Below are 17,664 nucleotides of genomic sequence, written 5' to 3' on the forward strand. Positions count from 1 at the left end.
TGTCACAGTCATAGAACTGCCGTTTGACAAAAGTGCTGACAAATCATCACCACGATTCCAACCTGGCCTATTGACTTGCGCTGTCTTTCAGCTCTACCCAAACACGTGCACAATGGCGTGCGCTTGTTTTTCTGTGCCCGCGTTTTCATGTTTGGGTTATAGATTTCAATATGGGTTGGACTTGTCTTTTTAGTACTTCCATGGTCCACAGTATAGGAACCAGTCATTTTATGTCCTATGTTATGTTTGTGTATGACCCCAGGTGAGAGTTGCTTGAAAGTGCACAATTTGGACGGTAAGAATGGACAAATATTTGTTTTTGAGAAAATATCACTGAGACCAAAAATGTTCTTGGTCCTGTGTACAGGTAGGCTACTAAACGTTTATGCATTGTCCCTTCCACCAGCACCAAAAACTACTGGAGTGTTACACTAGTGCAGTGTCGAGCGTCCCTAGCGCCACACCTAGCAGAGCATCGGAGTAGGGGAATTACTATGCCCCCTACCCTCCCCCTCGTTGTAACAACCTTAAGTGTTTTTCCTTCTCAGTTCGTTTTGTTCCACCGCTGCAAACCACGACACGTTCCCGGACCGGAAAGCTTGTTTGGATATGGGAAGGACTATTCAACTTGCCCCCTATGAATTTATAAAAAGTTGCTTTGCTGTTTCGATGCGCCTATTTGGAAGCCATTTATGCAGATAAGAGAGAATGGGTTGCTGTTCAGGACGATGTATGCTGATCTTCCTCTGCACTCTCCAAGTGGTGAGATCATTCTTCTGCGATGATGCTATCTCTATACAGACTTTCAAAACACACCTGCTACCATAGCCTTGGTTTACTTCCTTCAGTGATTACTGCCACTTCTGCTGGCTGATGTTGTTGAAATTGTTTTTGTAAAGACAAAACAAAGTAGGCAAATTTTGCGCGTTTGAGATAAACGTGTAAATTACAGTTCCCACGACACAACAGTGAGCTTTTCCATTTCCATATCCAACTAAACTGAATTAAACATATTTGAAGTAAAACTATGTAATAATAGGCCATATATATTTGTGTGCTGAGAAAAACAAATTTAAGTGTATTATAATAATATAACTATTTCACATCAAATACAACGTCAATCAAACATAAATTAATATTTCTCTCTAACATAATTTTTTTTAAATTAAGATTTTTGTATTCATGCTCACCATAACTACAAGCTATGGGTCAACACTGAAAATAAAATAATTGATTGTGTGCTTTTAGAATACAAAAATATGCATGTTTATCTTGCTTGCATGAATCAACCCCCACTCTGCCTGAACCTTAGTCCCACTTTGTCCCGCTCTTTCTTCCAACCCTACCCCCCATTTTGAGTGATTGAGAAGGCGACTCAGAGGACAGAATTCATATCCCTGCTCTGCCCCTCTCCCTGAAACATGCATTGTCCCAGTGGCTCAGTTACCTTGACAACCCAGAGAGAGCAGTCAGCATGTGGAAAAAATGAGTCTAGTGAATGCTTTGTAGGAGAGATGACCGTTTAACACCACCATCCATCAATTCAGAACCAACTGTTTAGATGAGAATTTCTGGAGAGTCTGGAAGCAGTGAGTGGATGACTTGATAAGATGCTTCCTCATGCATAATGCACATCATAGAGATTCTTAACCCACCATCTCTTTCTGCCCCTCCTACTCTCTCCCTTTCACATCCCAGATGACAGCATTGGAGAGGCAGGCTTTTGACTTCCTTGGGTACCAGTGGGCTCCCATCATGGTCAACTTCCTGCAAATAATCATGGTTATCCTCGGCCTCTTTGGAACCATCCAGTACAGGCCACGCTATGTTGTTCTAGTAAGTCACATCTAGGCCACACTACTTTTGTGTTAATCTGCCCCAGGCTGTCCTACAATGGATAATGTTGTGTTTTTGTCTACGATAAAGAAAATAAATCTTCAGTCCCCATTGAAATATTATTGTTGATCCATAATCCAATCTACAATAGCTGTAAGGGATCACCTGTGATGTAAGAATGTTTATGTGCTGCACATATAAATACTGATCCCATGTTATATTAAGCATAGAGAAAGTTGTGTAATTAAATGGTTATTACATAGGCAAGTTTAAATGCAGTGTACTGTATTTACTTACAAATTACACCTTGTAATCAACATGGATAATTGCATGAAATGTGCCTATAGAAGAATGGAACTGTACATGCTGAAGGCAAAGTCATTTGTATAACTACTGTGGAAAAGCATTGGCCATTGTTACAATTCTGTCATGTATAGAGGTTTGCCTCCATACAAATAGATAGACATTATGTGTCTAAAATGGTCATCAAATATTTTGTTTCATGCCTCAGTACCTGCTGTGGACATTACTGTGGGTGGCCTGGAATGTCTTTGTGTGCTGTTTCTACTTGGACCTGGGAGGCCTTTCCAAGGTATTGGTCACTAATATTCAGACCTGCTGTCAACTAATATATTTGCTTCGTCTTCAATTGTGTATTATTTTGGCACTGGATCAAACAGTCTTTCTATTCCCAAACAATAACATTCCATAAATACATAACCATGCAAGTATGAACATGAACAACCCATATGCTGTGTCACTGCAGGAGAGCGACCTGCTATCCCTGGGTGTATCCTCACACCTTTCATGGTGGAAAGACAACGGGCCATGCTGTGACGACAGGGACCTTCCTGCCACTAGGTGGCAGAGGATGGAGAGCCCAGAACTCATCTACACTCTGGGATGCTGGCTGGAATACCAATACATAGAGGTCCTACATTGTATCATACAACTCCTAATCTCTGTGAGTACTCTCTCTCTCTCTCTCTCTCTCTCTCTCTCTCTCTCTCTCTCTCTCTCTCTCTCTCTCTCTCTCTCTCTCTCTCTCTCTCTCTCTCTCTCTCTCTTTCTCTCTCACACACACAAACACACTATTAAAGAAATTCAGAATGTACCCATGTGGTGGTACTCATTGGAATGTAATGTTACATGTTTACACACACACTCACACATACTTACACTGACACTCCAATACACACACACACACACACACACACACACACACACACACACACACACACACACACACACACACACACACACACACACACACACACACACACACACACACACACACACACACACACACACACACACACACACACACACACACAAACACTAAATATGCTCACACACACAAAATAGGGCTCGTAAGTAAGCATTTCACAGTAAAGTCTACACCTGTTGTATTTGGCGTGACAAATACAATGTGATTTGATTTGAATGTTGAACTGGTGGTCTCTGTGTTTGTGCCTACAGCTCTTGGGATTCGTCTATGCCTGCTATATGGTCAGCACCTTCACTGAGGAGGAGGACAGCTGTATGTGAATTTAAAGTGCATTTTATACATGGTCACAACACACTTTACAAAGAAAACACAAACACAATTTAACACGTACTAGAACAGATAGAAAGGCATAAGGTCACAGCCACATGTAATACTGTCAAGTAGGGCCGGGACAATACTAGTATCGCGATACGGAAACAAAACACGGATCAGATTTAACTTCTTTATAAAAAAACACCATAATGTTGGAAACAAACATAATTATGTTGTCATCCAGAGTCACATTAATTTATTTCCCAAGCTATAGCACACACTATTTTACATACAGCAGGTTTTTAAAGGACTAAAGAGTTAGGTCTGCTTCATGTTTTCATTTTTGCCACAATTTTCTTTTGCGATACTGATATCATCAATGCCCTACTGTCAAGGCCTCTTTTTTCCATTTTTATTTTTATGTCTCACTTGTTTTAATCATTTAGACCCTTTTATTTAAGAGCATGAAATTAGTATTGAATTGTTTGATATTTATTAATATAATTGTGTTTTCTTTTTCAGTTAATTTCATTGGTGGTGTCCATTACCCATCTAAGACATCGCCACTGTATTTATAGTGTACAATTGGGCTGTAAGTACCATTACTTTCTCAGGGGGAACAAAATCTTACATATTCGGCCCATGTGTGTGTGTGTGTGTTCGCGTACGTGTGTGTGTGTGTGTGCGCACTTATTTTATATTGCAACATGTATTCAGTATGTTTCTGTCTGAGACTGTGCAGTTACTTTACCATCATGTCTTGATTTACAGACTATAAGTAAAGGCTTGCAAGTGGGTTGAAAATGACTGACAAGCAAGGAGGGCAGAAGAGGAACGAGTGAGTGAAATACCTACTTTGGAAGAGTGAAATCACATCTCCAGTCACTGAAACAGAAGACATTCCTACACTGCACAAAAACATAATTCCTCAGCCTCCCGGGCACTCTTAATGCATACTAGCCTACACCAACAGTTCAGTGCAGTTATGGTCAATACTAGCCTGGTCCCAGGTCAGTTTGTACTTTTGCCTACTCCATTTTCATCTTCAAGCTGTTTGGCATGACAATTCCATAAGTAGTTGGCAAGAGAGGAGAAACAACAGAGTGGCACCCTGCGGGCTATACAGTAGGTCAGTACAGGTACAATCATAAAACTGCTGATACTTCTGACATAACATGTATCAGTGTAAAGGGAATGGTATGTGTTGTATTTTTGGTATTTGGAATTTTATTAGGATCCCCATGAGCTGTTGCAAAAGCAGCAGCTACTCTTCCTGGGGTCCACACAAAACATGAAACATAATGCAGAATGACATAATACAGAACATCAATAGACAAGAAGAGCTCAAAGACAGAACTACATTAAAAAAATTACAAATGCACACGTAACCTACATATCAATGCATACACACCAACTATCTAGGTGTTGCTTTATCTGTTTTTTGAAACCAGGTTTGCTGTTTAATTTAGCAATATGAGTGGTAGCCTGATGCTTTGTAATCACCAGGGATGGGTCATCATTTGGTTTATCAGGCTGTTACCACATCACTGGATGAAAACAAATAACTATTATATGATGGATTTTACTGTGTCACAGTCATAGAACTGCCGTTTGACAAAAGTGCTGACAAATCATCACCACGATTCCAACCTGGCCTATTGACTTGCGCTGTCTTTCAGCTCCACCCAAACACGTGCACAATGGTGTGCGCTGGGTTTTCTGTGCCCGTGTTTTCCTGTTTGGTTATAGACTTCAAGTTTTTGGACTTGTCTTTTTAGTACTTCCATGGTCCACAATATAGGAACCAGTTATTTTAGGTCCTGTGGGCCTATGCAATGTTTGTGTATGACTCCAGGTGAGGGTTGCTTGAAAGTGAACAATTTGGGTGGATAGAATGAACAAATATTTGTTTTTGAGAAAATATCAATGAGCCCAAAAATGTTCTTTGTCCTGTGCACATCAAATCAAATCAAATGTATTTATATAGCCACATATAGGCTACTAAACATTTATGCATTGTCCCTTCCACCAGCACCAAAAACTACTGGCGTGTTACACTAGTGCAGTGTCGAGCGTCCTTAGCGCCACACCTAGCAGAGCATCAGAGTAGGGGAATTACTATGCCCTAATCAGGCAATGGAGTAGGCAAAAGCACGGCTGAAGGAAGTTCCATGCAATTAGGAGTCTGTATAATACTGTACACTTTCTTGAATTTGTTCTGGATTTGGGGACTGTGAAAAGACCCCTGGTGGCATGTCTGGTGGGATAAGTGTGTGTGTCAGAGCTATGTGTAACAATTTGGGATTTTCAACACATTGTTTCTTATAAAAAGAAGAAGTTATGCAGTCAGTCTCTCCTCAACTCGTAGCCAAGAGAGACTGGCATACATAGTAAACTCGGCTAAAAAAGAAACGTCCTCTCACTGTCAACTGCGTTTATTTACTGCAAACTTAACATGTGTAAATATTTGCATGAACATAACAAGATTCAACAACTGAGACATAAACTGAAAAAGTTCCACAGACATGTGACTAACATAAATGGAATAATGTGTCCCTGAACAAATGAGGGGTCAAAATCAAAAGTAACAGACTGTATCTGGTGTGGCCACCAACTGCACTAAGTACCGCAGTGCATCTCCTCCTCGTGGACTGCACCCAATTTGCCAGTTCTTTCTGTGAGATATTACCCCACTCTTCCACCAAGGCACCTGCAAGTTCCTGGACATTTCTGGGGGGAATGGTCCTAGCCCTCACCCTCCGATCCAACAGGTCCCAGACTTGCTCACTGGGATTGCGATCAGAGCTCTTCGCTGGCCATGGCAGAACACTGACATTTAACGACCGTTCCACAGGTGCATGTTCATTAATTGTTTATTGTTCATTGAACAAGCATGTGAAACAGTGTTTAAACCCTTTACAATGAAGATCTGTGAAGTTATTTGGATTTATTTGGAATTATCTTTGAAAGACAGGGTCCTGAAAAAGGGATGTTTCTTTTTTTGCTGAGTTTAGTTATATTAGCCCTCTGATTACAATTAAGAGCAAAACGTGCTGCTCTGTTTTGAGCCAGCTGCAGGTTAACTATGTCTTTCCTTGCAGCACTGGACCACACGACTGAACAATAATCAAGATTAGACAAAACTAGAGCCTGCAGAACTTGCTTTTTGGAGTCTGGTGTCAGAAAATCAGAGCATCTCTTTATTATGGCCAGAACTCTCCCCATCTTTACAACCATTGAATCTATATGTTTGATGACATACAGTAAGTAGTGTCACTCTGTAAAAATATGCATTTACACATACTATTGAAAATGGACCAAACCCTATAATTGTGTGTCCTACATTAATGTTAATGGAAAATTTGCATGAAAATTTGAGTCATGTGCAAATTATCAAAGTTATGTATACAGATTTATAGTTAGGATTTGGACCTATGTGAAGGTATGCCTGTGTGCCTGTGTGTGTGTGTGCAGTTCATACATTAAATTCCAGATAGCAGAGGAAAATAAAGACATTTTATTAACAATCTTCAATATTGTGATAGAAATGAGCTAAAGTCAGTGGTTGTCATGTAAAAAAGCATCTTCTAATTTTTTAGGCCTACCTCTGAATTTTGTTTGACTTTGCGTGCCACTGATGGAAAAAAAGACCCTGTCTGTATCTTTAAGTGAATTTTGTTTGAATAAACTGCTTTTCTGTTAACCAATGTGTGCAGATATGTTTTTGACTCACATTCCTCATTTACTTGCCTTACTATTGATTTTTTTAAATTGCATGTTAACCATTGAGTATCACTGGCTATTATTCAAGTCCCGACTCAAGAGTCCAGTCCATCAAATCTGAATATTACAAAATGATTGCAGGGCTGTAGGTCTACTTGGAGCCTATAATAAATACACACAGCTTTACATTCTCTATATGAAACACTTATAACCAAGATATAACTTAATGTTTGTGAGAAACACAACAGAGTCTATAAAAAGTGTGGGTGGAAGGAGAAAAAAGCTCACTAAATGGCTTCAGTGCAATGTTTTATACAGAATATTTATAGTAACAGTCATCAAGATAATATACATGATATCTACATTGCTATTGAGAGTATTTTCTCTATTGTGAAGGTTGTACATGTTATTATCAAAGCCTTATTTTAATTGTAGTAGATTGTGCCCCAAAAAAATCGTCCCTTTTCACAATGTCCCCTTCACTCTTCCGTGGGATTGGTTAGCGCGCTGACTCGTCATCGCGGCAGAGCATTAAAGATCGCAAGTGATATTTCTGAAACGCGATTACCGCAGTCCTCCTATTGAAGATGCATGACTTCCGACGTTTTGTCGTTGAGGCACCGCGCCTGGTGTGCCGCTGACGTCAATCCCTTCATTTAGACCCCGGATGAAACTGCTAGTGGGGGAAGTGAACAGGGCCATCAGCACAATAACTGCAATTTGGTGGATAAGGGGGGAAAATAAAAAATACATAGGATTAATCCTAACAGTGGACCCTTTGAAACCACCAGGACTATCTCCAAATTGGATTTACGTAAACATTGGGGGACTGGCAGAATTGAGCCTTGGAACAGTAGTTTGAGTTAGCTTGCTGCTGACTGTAACGAAGGAAAACATCTTGCTGATTAGCTTGCTAGCTACTGTACTGGGATACGAATAAAACGCAGGTTTTGAGGGAACGCGTCTAATTGAAACGCTCTACACAAATCCAGTGGCTTGCTTCATGAATTATGTCTGCTACAAGTATTGACCCTCAGGTAGGCAGACTGTATTTCCCGGAAAAAAATCCACTCAGCGTCGACTCAAGGCCTTGCATTGAGGAAAGGTGGCTGGTTGTGCGCCCAATCCACCCATTGCTGAGAATGTGATTCAATCTAGCTAGCTAACGTTAACTCCAATTTAGTTAGCAAGTTAGCCGCTAGCTAACACGTAATAAATCTGACATTTTTATACCAATAATAATTTGAAGCAATCGCCACGTTGTGTTCCTAGCGCTTAGCTAGTTAACGTTAGCTAGCTATGTGGTTTGCTAAAAACCCAACATTATGTATTTCACATGTATTCTCCTTATTAATATTGTCAGGCTCAGTTTCAGCTGTTGCAGTGGTTTACCAGCTCTAGTAAATTGTGGTTCTGTGCTAACGCAATGTGTTTAGTTAGCTAGTAAACTGGTCGTTGGCTAGATAGTAAAGTTAAGTAACTAACGTTAATGTAAGCGAGCTTCTAATTTTCAGCGAGTGTGGGTTGGATGTTAATTAGACAGCTAAAACAGATTTCTCTCTTTTACATGTTAACCAATTACACGGGAATGAAGAATTCAAAAGGACAAGACGCTAAAGGTAAGATCACTTTAGTTACTGTTAGCTAGATCAATTTCGACTCATTAGGTAGACTGCGATTGCTCAGACCATGCACGGACTGAGTTACAAACAATGCAGCTGCGATGTAAATACAGTGCTGTCTTGTTATGTCAGTGATGCATGTCTTGTTATGCATTTGATGTCTTGCTGCTTTTACACACCCAAGTGTTAATCAGTACTGACTGAAAAGACATGTACATGTGTGTGTCTGTTTATTTGACACACATTGATAAATAACCCTACTATCAGTCTTTCCGGTTTCAGTGCAAAATGGCTCACTCCACCAGAAGGAAACTGTCCATGATAATGACTTTGAGCCCTATCTCACTGGCCAATCCAATCAGGTGAGTGACTTTTGAAATGTGTGTATCTGTGTCTGAATTAGAAAATAAAAAAGTGACTTGGCTGCAGGGAGGACCACAACTCGATATTGTCTCACAGGAGGACAGGACGTTTGCTTGGCTACATTGTTAGCTGATATTGTTATACATTTACATAATTAAAGATGATGCCTTAAGTACTGCACGCATGGCCCTTTGGTCCTAAAATCTGATTTTTTGGGGGGTATAAGCTGACGGTCATTGGGGTTTGTGATGTTAGGTCATGTTGATATTTAGTTTGATGTATCAGGATTTCAAATTTGTATTTACACTCCTTTTTTTTCTCTAGAACAACAGCTACCAATCCATGACTGACCCTTACCTGTCCAGCTACTATGCCCCCTCCATTGGATTCCCCTACCCCCTGAGCGAGGCACCTTGGTCCACCGGTGGCGACCCCCCGATCCCTTACCTGACCCCCTATGCGCCCCTTAGCAATGGAGACCACCACTTCATGCATGACACCGTTTTTGGCCAACCTGGGGGACTTGGCAGCAGCATCTACCCACATAGATTTAACTTTTTCCCTGAGAACCCAGCCTTCTCCACCTGGGGTACCAGTGGGTCTCAAGGCCAGCAGACTCAGAGTTCAGCCTATGGGGGCAGCTACAGCTACCCTCCCAGCTCCCTGGGGGGCACACTAGTCCCTGATGGTCAGACAGGGTTCCACAGTGACACTCTGAGCAAGGCACCAGGCATGAACAGCCTGGAGCAGGGGATGCTGGGGCTGAAGATAGGTGGGGATGTGTCGGGCAATGGCTCAGGCGTGAAGAGTGTGGGCTCTGTGATCGGCGGTGGTGCTGTGGCTCAGGCTGTTTCTACAGGCAATGGTGGAACACCAATTGGCATGCCCCCTCCTAAGCCCACGTCCTGGGCTGCTATCGCCAGCAAACCAGCCAAGCCACAGCAGCTGAAGGCCAAGCCAGGCATGCCCATGGGGGGAGCCCTGCCACCACCACCCATCAAACACAATATGGACATTGGGACATGGGATAACAAGGGGTCTATAAGCAAAGTGGCCCCTCCACTGTCCCACCACCACCAGCAGCAGCTCCACTCTCATGGCCATGCCCACCTCCCCCACGGGCTACCCCCTCCCCCTCAGCAGTCTGTTCAATCTGCCCAGTCCCTTGTGCAGCAGATGACCATGGGCCCGCCCCCCCCACAGTCATACCAGAACCACAACTCAGCCCCACCCCCTCAGACCCGCTGGGTTGCTCCACGCAACCGTAACCCGGGCTACGGTGGGGGCAGCATGGACAGCAGCGGTTCCTCTAGTGGTGGGGGTGGAGGTGTGCCTCCAGGTTCTGGCCCAGGTCTAGAGAACCACCCTGTTCTGGAGAATCTGCGGGCTGCCCACAGCTACAACCCTAAGGAGTTTGACTGGAACCTGAAGAATGGCCGCGTGTTCATCATCAAGAGTTACTCTGAGGACGACATCCACCGTTCCATCAAGTACTCCATCTGGTGCAGCACAGAGCATGGTAACAAGCGTCTGGACTCAGCCTTCCGTGCCATCAATGCCAAAGGCCCTGTCTATTTGCTGTTCAGCGTCAATGGCAGCGGCCACTTCTGTGGCGTGGCAGAGATGCTCTCGCCCGTGGACTACGGCACCAGTGCTGGCGTTTGGGCGCAGGACAAGTGGAAAGGCAAGTTTGACGTGGACTGGCTGTTTGTGAAAGACGTGCCTAATAGCCAGCTGAGGCACATCAGGCTGGAAAACAACGACAACAAGCCGGTGACCAACTCTAGGGACACTCAAGAGGTCCCTCTGGAGAAGGCTAAGCAGGTGCTCAAGATCATCGCAACTTACAAACACACCACCTCCATCTTTGATGACTTCTCCCACTATGAGAAGAGACAGGAAGAAGAGGAGGTTGTCAGAAAGGTAATCATAATTACTGTCTCTTGTTGATCACAAAGATCCTAAACTAACTGATCACAGATAGGTTTCATCCATTTTTGTAAAGACCCCAAAAAATGTATTCAGAACCATGACCTTTTTCCACATTTTGTTACAGTACAGCCTTATTCTAAAATTGATACGTTTATTTACTCATCAATCTACACACTACCTCATAATGACAAAGCAAAACATTTAATTTTAGCAAATGTATAAAAATAACAAAAAATTAAATATCACATTTACAAAAGTATTCACACCCTTTACTCAGTACTTTGTTGAAGCACCTTTTGGTAGTGATTACAGTCTCAAGTCTTGGGTATGATGCTACAAGCTTGGCACATCTGTATTTGGGGAGTTTTTCCTATTGTTCACAACAGATCCTCTCAAGCTCTGTCAGGTTGGGTGGGGAGCATCGCTGCACAGCTATTTTCAGGGCTCTCCAGGGATTGGGTTCAAGTCTGGGCTCTGGCTGGGCCACTCAAGGACATTCAGTGACTTGTCTCGAAGCCACTCCTGCATTGTCTTGGCTGTGTGCTTAGGGTTGTTGTATTGTTGGAAGGTGAACCTTTGCCCCAGTCTGAGGTCCTGAGGTCTCTGGAGCAGGTTTTCATCAAGGATCTCTCTGTACTTCCCAGTTGCTGAAAAACATCCCCACAACATGATGCTGTCACCACCATGCTTCACTGAAGGGATGGTGCCAGGTTTCCTTCAGATGTGGTGCTTGGCAATTAGGGTGACGAGTTCAATCTTGTTTCTCATTGTCTTAGGTGCCTTTTGGCAATCTCCAAGCGGCTGTCATGTGCCTTTTACTCAGGAGTGGCTTCCGTCTGGCCACTCTACTATCAAGGCCTGATTGGTGGAGTGCTGCAGAGATGGTTGTCCTTCTGGAAGGTTCTCCCATCTCCACAGAGGAACTCTGGAGCTCTGTCAGAGTGACCATCTGGTTATTGGTCACCTCCCTGGCCAAAGCCCTTCTACCCCGATTGCTCAGTTTGGTCGGGCGCCCAGTTCTAGGACGAGTCTTGGTGGTTGCAAACTTTTACCATTTAAGATTGATGGAAGCCACTGTGTTCTTGGAGACCTTCAATGTTGCAGAAATGTTTTGGTACCATCCCTAGATGTGCCTCCACACAATCCTGTCTCGGACCTCTACGGACAATTCCTTTGACCTCTTGGCTTGGTTTTTGCTCTGACATGCACTGTCAACTGTGGGACCTTTTTTTTTATATAGACAGGTTTGTGCCTTGCCAAATCATGTCCAATCAATTTAATTTACCACAGGTGGACTCCAATCAAGTTGTAGAAACATCTCAAGGATGATCAATGGAAACAGGATGCACCTGAGCTCAATTTCAAGTCTCATAGCAAAGGGTCTGAATACTTTTGTAAGTAAGGTATGTATAAAAATATATACACACTACCGTTCAAAAATTTGGGGTCACTTAATGTCATTGTTATTGTAAGAAAAGCAACAAAAATTGGCCATTAAAATAACCTAAAATGGGCCTCCCGGGTGGCGCAGTGGTTAAGGGCGCTCTACTGCGCCAGCTGTGCCACCAGAGACTCTGGGTTCGTGCCCAGGCTCTGTCGTAACCACAATTGGCCTAGAAGCACAATTGGCCTAGCGTCATCTGGGTTAGGGAGGGGTTGGCCGGTAGGGATATCCTTGTCTCATCGCGCACCAGCGACTCCTGTGGCGGGCTGGGTGCAGTGCGCGCTAACCAAGGTTGTCAGGTGCACAGTGTTTCCTCTGACACATTGGTGCGGCTGGCTTCCGGGTTGGATGCGCACTGTGTTAAGAAGCAGTGCGGCTTGGTTGGGTTGTGTATCGGAGGACGCGTGACTTTCAACCTTTGTCTCTCGCGAGACCGTACGGGAGTTGTAGCGACGAGACAAGATAGTAGCTACTAAACAATTGGATACTGCGAAATTGGGGAGAAAACGGGGTAAAATGTAAAAATAATAATTAAATAAATAGATAACATCAAATTGATCAGAAATACAGTGTAGACATGGTTAATGTTGTAAATGACTATTGTAGCTGGAAACGGCAGATTTTTTTATTTATTCCAAAGGAACGTTGTGTTAGCTAATCCAAGTTTATAATTTTAAAAGCCATTGATCATTGGAAAACCCTTTAGCAATTATGTTAGCACAGCAGAAAACTGTTGTTCTGATTTAATGAAGCAAGAGTATCTGGAGCGTCAGCATTTGTGGGTTCGATGACAGGCTCAAAATGGCCAAAACCAAAGAGTTTCTGAAGCTCGTAGGTCTATTCTTGTTCTGAGAAATTAACGCTATTCCATGCGAGAAATTGCCAAGAAACTGAAGATCTCGTACAACGCTGTGTAATACTGCCTTCACAGAATAGCGCAAACTGTCTCTAACCAGAATAGAAAGAGGAGTGGGAGGCCCCGGTGCACAACTGAACAAGAGGACAAGTACATTAGTGTCTAGTTTGAGAAACAGACGCCTCACAAGTTCTCAACTGGCAGCTTCATTAAATAGTACCTGCAAACACCAGTCTCAACGTCAACAGTGAAGAGGCGACTCTGGGATGCTGGCCTTCTAGGCAGACTGGCCAATAAAAAAAAAAAGATTAAGATGGGTAAAAGAACACACACTGGACAGAGGAACTCTGCCTAGAAGGCCAGCATCCCGGAGTTGCCTCTTCATTGTTGACATTGAGGCTGGTGTTTTGCAGGTACTATTTCATGAAGCTGCCAGTTGAAGGCTTGTGAGGCATCTGTTTCTGAGGCATCTGTTTCTTAAACGAGACACTCAACTTTTGAATGGTAGTGTATATTCAACTTTTCTTTTAAACTTTGCTTTGTCATTATGGGGTATTCTATGTTGATTGAGGAAAATGTTTTATTTAATTTTAGAATAAGGCTGTAACAAAATGTGGAAAAAGGGAAGGGGTCTGAATACTTTCCAAGTGCAGTGTATATCTCCTTTTTACATAGGGATGATTTAAAAAAAATATTGGGACAACCTGAGTTTTGTATTACTTGATTTGTCCCATCACAGACCAAATGTCTACCGTTTTGTATTTGTTTGCTGTTTTTGTTTTGTGGAGGAGGTGTAACCATCCCCAAATGCCTCCTTCTTTCAACAGACCTATGAGCCAGCTCCAATACAGAGAGGGTCTCGACTTGATCAGGTAAATAACCTTTTCTGAGTGTTTCACCTTTTATTCGGCTTCTGCCCATCAAGACATTGTTCCCTATGTCTCTAAGGAAATAATAAACCATTGTAGGGGGGTGGAAGATTTTATTCAGTGAAGTTTTTCTAATGGTAACACTTTTGTTATTTCTTCCCCTCCCCACCCAAGGAACGCCAAAACCGAAGTAAACCACAATAGAGGAATGCTCCTTATAGCTTGATCAATGGTTATACTTGGATGGACATAATGGAATTTAGATGATGAGAAAAGAGGACATAAAGAAATTGTCAACTCCTATTTATTTTGGCCCACATCAAACTTTGAGCCACACTGCTTCTGGTCCGGTTCCCAGTCTCTAAGTCGTGCGCAGGGATGAAGTCAGTTTCCATTAATCAAATTGCTTCATCCTTATTTGTTTTCTTTATTTCTGTATTTTTAGCCTGGCAGGTCTTTATTTGCTATACTCCCACACTCACATCCTTAACTGAGTAACAAATATCTGCACTTCTTTAACAAAATCTAACATGCTGCTGATATTCAGTGACTGTTCAACTTGTGGTGGTGTGAGTGTTGGAGAAATGTTAAGTGCTTGTATTGGTTGTTCTGATTTTAGGAAGAGTGAATGCGACAATTAACTGAATCTTGACAAATGTTTGATAACTGTACTTGGCCAGTTTTATTTTGCATAATCAAAATAAACTGTTCTGTTATGCCCTTCTTGTCCATGTGAGGGTGGTCTTGTGGCTTGGTAGAAGATGTGAAAAGCTTCTGCAAATGATGCATATAATGGATAATGTGAAAGGCTGTGACATTAGAACATTTTAATGTTTAAAAAAAAAAGAAATATTTTTTAAATTTAGGTATCACTTGGCTTAACACTGTTGTGACAACAATTTGTTGAAGAAGAGATACAATATGTTTTTTCTTTTTTTTTTCATTTGTTTTTTTTCAGTGGAGCCTTAACACTTTCTGACAACAGTGTCAATGAAACTCTATTTGCTGTACTGTAACTCAAGTGTGTCAGCAAAAAGATTCAGGGGAAAGATGTCTAGAACATCCGCTCTCAAAGGAGGTCCCTTTCTTTTTTTTCTTGATGGGTTGGAAATGTAAACTGTCTTGAGTTCAAGTTCTTAGCCGGACAATACTATTGTTGTCTTCTTCGTTATTTTAAATCATAGTTGTTACTTTTCTCTGTTCCCCATCATTCCAACAACGGGGTCAATGAAACTAAGTCATTTTGGGGACAAATGTAGCATGTACTGCTTTTAAAATCAAGATAGCCATGTCACTCTGTTTCTTATCCTTGTCCTTTTCTTAACAGATTTAAAGCATTGATATAACCCTTCCACTTCATCCTCAGAAATGTTAAGCTTTAATGTACTGGCAATGCTAACTGAGAACGCCTCAAATATGTAATCTTAAAATTAATTTGACTGATTTAATGTCAAGTGTATGAAAACCCAGAGAATAGTATATATGGTATCTGTGTGTGATTTATTTTATTCCGGGACCTGCTTGCTGTACTGTGTATGTCTGTATGCGAAAGACAGAGGGGAGTGTGATTTATTGAGGGAATCAGATGTATGTAATGGTATTGGAAATTATTCATTCATGAGAATATATAAAAATTTAAGAAAGCAAATGTTTAAGTCACCCCTGAATTTAATATGCGTTGTATCAAAGGTCACTATCACATTCTTAGATTTGATCATGGTCATTATTAAAGGTATACTATCTATTGTAAGTGTTTTTGGTTTGTTCTATTGTGAGTGAAAAGTAGCTATGTCTGCATCTACAGCAGCCTCAATAATGTTTGCCACCTAGCTAACATTAGCCATAACAAATTGGAATCCGTAACATATCATACGTTTTGCAAAATCTATCATACAAAATGGATTAGGGACATCCACAAAGTAATACATATTAAAAACGTACTTTATCATACTATATGGAAAGTCTCGGATTTACGGACAAAATACAAAATTCTCGAGGGGGACGAGGTGACGACGACCCACGTTAGATGAGAGAGTGGTGCCTGAAGTATGGACGTTGCCATTTCTGAAGTATGGACGTTGCCATTTCTGAAGTATGGACGTTGCCATTTCTGAAGTATGGACGTTGCCATTTCTGAAGTATGGACGTTACCGTTTCTGAAGTATGGACGTTGCCATTTCTGAAGTATGGACGTTGCCATTTCTGAAGTATGGACGTTACCGTTTCTGAAGTATGGACGTTACCGTTTCTGAAGTATGGACGTTACCGTTTCAGAAGTATGGACGTTACCGTTTCAGAAGTATGGGCGTTACCGTTTCTGAAGTATGGGCGTTGCCATTTCTGAAGTATGGACGTTACCATTTCTGAAGTATGGCGTTGCCATTTCTGAAGTATGGGCGTTGCCATTTCTGAAGTATGGGCGTTACCGTTTCTGAAGTATGGGCGTTACCGTTTCTGAAGTATGGGCGTTACCGTTTCAGAAGTATGGGCGTTACCGTTTCAGAAGTATGGGCGTTACCGTTTCAGAAGTATGGGCGTTACCGTTTCAGAAGTATGGGCGTTACCGTTTCTGAAGTATGGGCGTTACCGTTTCTGAAGTATGGGCGTTACCGTTTCTGAAGTATGGGCGTTGCCGTTTCTGAAGTATGGGCGTTACCGTTTCTGAAGTATGGGCGTTACCGTTTCTGAAGTATGGACGTTACCGTTTCTGAAGTATGGACGTTACCGTTTCTGAAGTATGGACGTTGCCATTTCTGAAGTATGGACGTTGCCGTTTCTGAAGTATGGACGTTACCATTTCTGAAGTATGGACGTTGCCATTTCTGAAGTATGGACGTTACCGTTTCTGAAGTATGGACGTTACCGTTTCTGAAGTATGGACGTTACCGTTTCTGAAGTATGGACGTTACCGTTTCTGAAGTATGGACGTTACCGTTTCTGAAGTATGGACGTTACCGTTTCTGAAGTATGGACGTTACCATTTCTGAAGTATGGACGTTACCGTTTCTGAAGTATGGACGTTACCGTTTCTGAAGTATGGACGTTGCCGTTTCTGAAGTATGGACGTTACCGTTTCTGAAGTATGGACGTTACCGTTTCTGAAGTATGGACGTTGCCATTTCAGACCTGGGTCAAAAACACATAAGATACTTGTACTCTCTCTGATAAAACCAACGGTATAGTCTCAAAAGTCCCAAACCCAAAATACCTTTTATTCAGTTTTGAATCCATGATCCATAAAAACAAACTGAACTGTAGGCCTACATAATTCACAGCACATCAAACGAAGGCTAATGGATTACGTAAAATGTGTTCATATACTTTTCCCGTGTTTGATCACCAGAGCTCATAGCCTACAACTATGTTTCTTACCACTGAAGTAACTATGTAGAAATGTTTTGTTTGCCTAAAATACAATCACTTCAATTATTTGGATCGACGTTAACGTGATTCCTCTCTTGGCATTCACCGCGTGCCTT

General features: G+C 42.0%; 2 protein-coding genes across 3 annotated transcripts; both read left to right on the forward strand.

The window, feature by feature from the left end:
- The first annotated feature begins 490 nt into the window (after positions 1 to 490).
- Positions 491 to 7,079, forward strand: LOC118359906 (sodium/potassium-transporting ATPase subunit beta-1-interacting protein 3-like). Its single transcript, XM_035738818.2, has 7 exons — positions 491 to 762; positions 1,699 to 1,836; positions 2,348 to 2,428; positions 2,603 to 2,800; positions 3,316 to 3,376; positions 3,899 to 3,968; positions 4,148 to 7,079. The coding sequence occupies exons 1-6, from the start codon at positions 709 to 711 to the stop codon at positions 3,952 to 3,954; spliced, it is 588 nt and encodes a 195-aa protein (XP_035594711.1). The 5' UTR covers positions 491 to 708; the 3' UTR covers positions 3,955 to 3,968; positions 4,148 to 7,079.
- Positions 7,080 to 7,707: 628 nt separating this feature from the next.
- LOC118359907 (YTH domain-containing family protein 1-like) lies at positions 7,708 to 15,935 on the forward strand. Of its 2 annotated transcripts, XR_008083081.1 has the most exons (7): positions 7,708 to 8,136; positions 8,694 to 8,718; positions 8,989 to 9,083; positions 9,409 to 11,007; positions 12,307 to 12,419; positions 14,144 to 14,188; positions 14,360 to 15,935. XR_008083081.1 is itself a non-coding variant. In XM_035738819.2 (6 exons), the coding sequence occupies exons 1-6, from the start codon at positions 8,110 to 8,112 to the stop codon at positions 14,387 to 14,389; spliced, it is 1,821 nt and encodes a 606-aa protein (XP_035594712.1). In that variant the 5' UTR covers positions 7,720 to 8,109; the 3' UTR covers positions 14,390 to 15,935. The 2 variants fall into 2 exon arrangements, 1 of the variants encoding a protein (XP_035594712.1); XM_035738819.2 differs by lacking the exon at positions 12,307 to 12,419 and having other exon boundaries at positions 7,720 to 8,136.
- Positions 15,936 to 17,664: the final 1,729 nt, after the last annotated feature.

This window comes from Oncorhynchus keta, chromosome 27, assembly GCF_023373465.1.
Source record: "Oncorhynchus keta strain PuntledgeMale-10-30-2019 chromosome 27, Oket_V2, whole genome shotgun sequence".
Taxonomy (NCBI): Eukaryota; Metazoa; Chordata; class Actinopteri; order Salmoniformes; family Salmonidae; genus Oncorhynchus; species Oncorhynchus keta.

Coding starts and splice junctions, on each gene's coding strand:
- LOC118359907 (XM_035738819.2), top strand. CDS start 8,110: ATGTCTGCTACAAGTATTGACCCTCAG. Junction 8,719..8,988: donor AAAAGGACAAGACGCTAAAG/GTAAGATCACTT, acceptor CCCTACTATCAG/TCTTTCCGGTTTCAGTGCAA. Junction 11,008..14,143: donor AAGAGGAGGTTGTCAGAAAG/GTAATCATAATT, acceptor TTCTTTCAACAG/ACCTATGAGCCAGCTCCAAT.
- LOC118359906 (XM_035738818.2), top strand. CDS start 709: ATGGGTTGCTGTTCAGGACGATGTATGCTGATCTTCCTCTGCACTCTC. Junction 2,429..2,602: donor ACCTGGGAGGCCTTTCCAAG/GTATTGGTCACT, acceptor GTGTCACTGCAG/GAGAGCGACCTGCTATCCCT. Junction 2,801..3,315: donor TCATACAACTCCTAATCTCT/GTGAGTACTCTC, acceptor TTGTGCCTACAG/CTCTTGGGATTCGTCTATGC.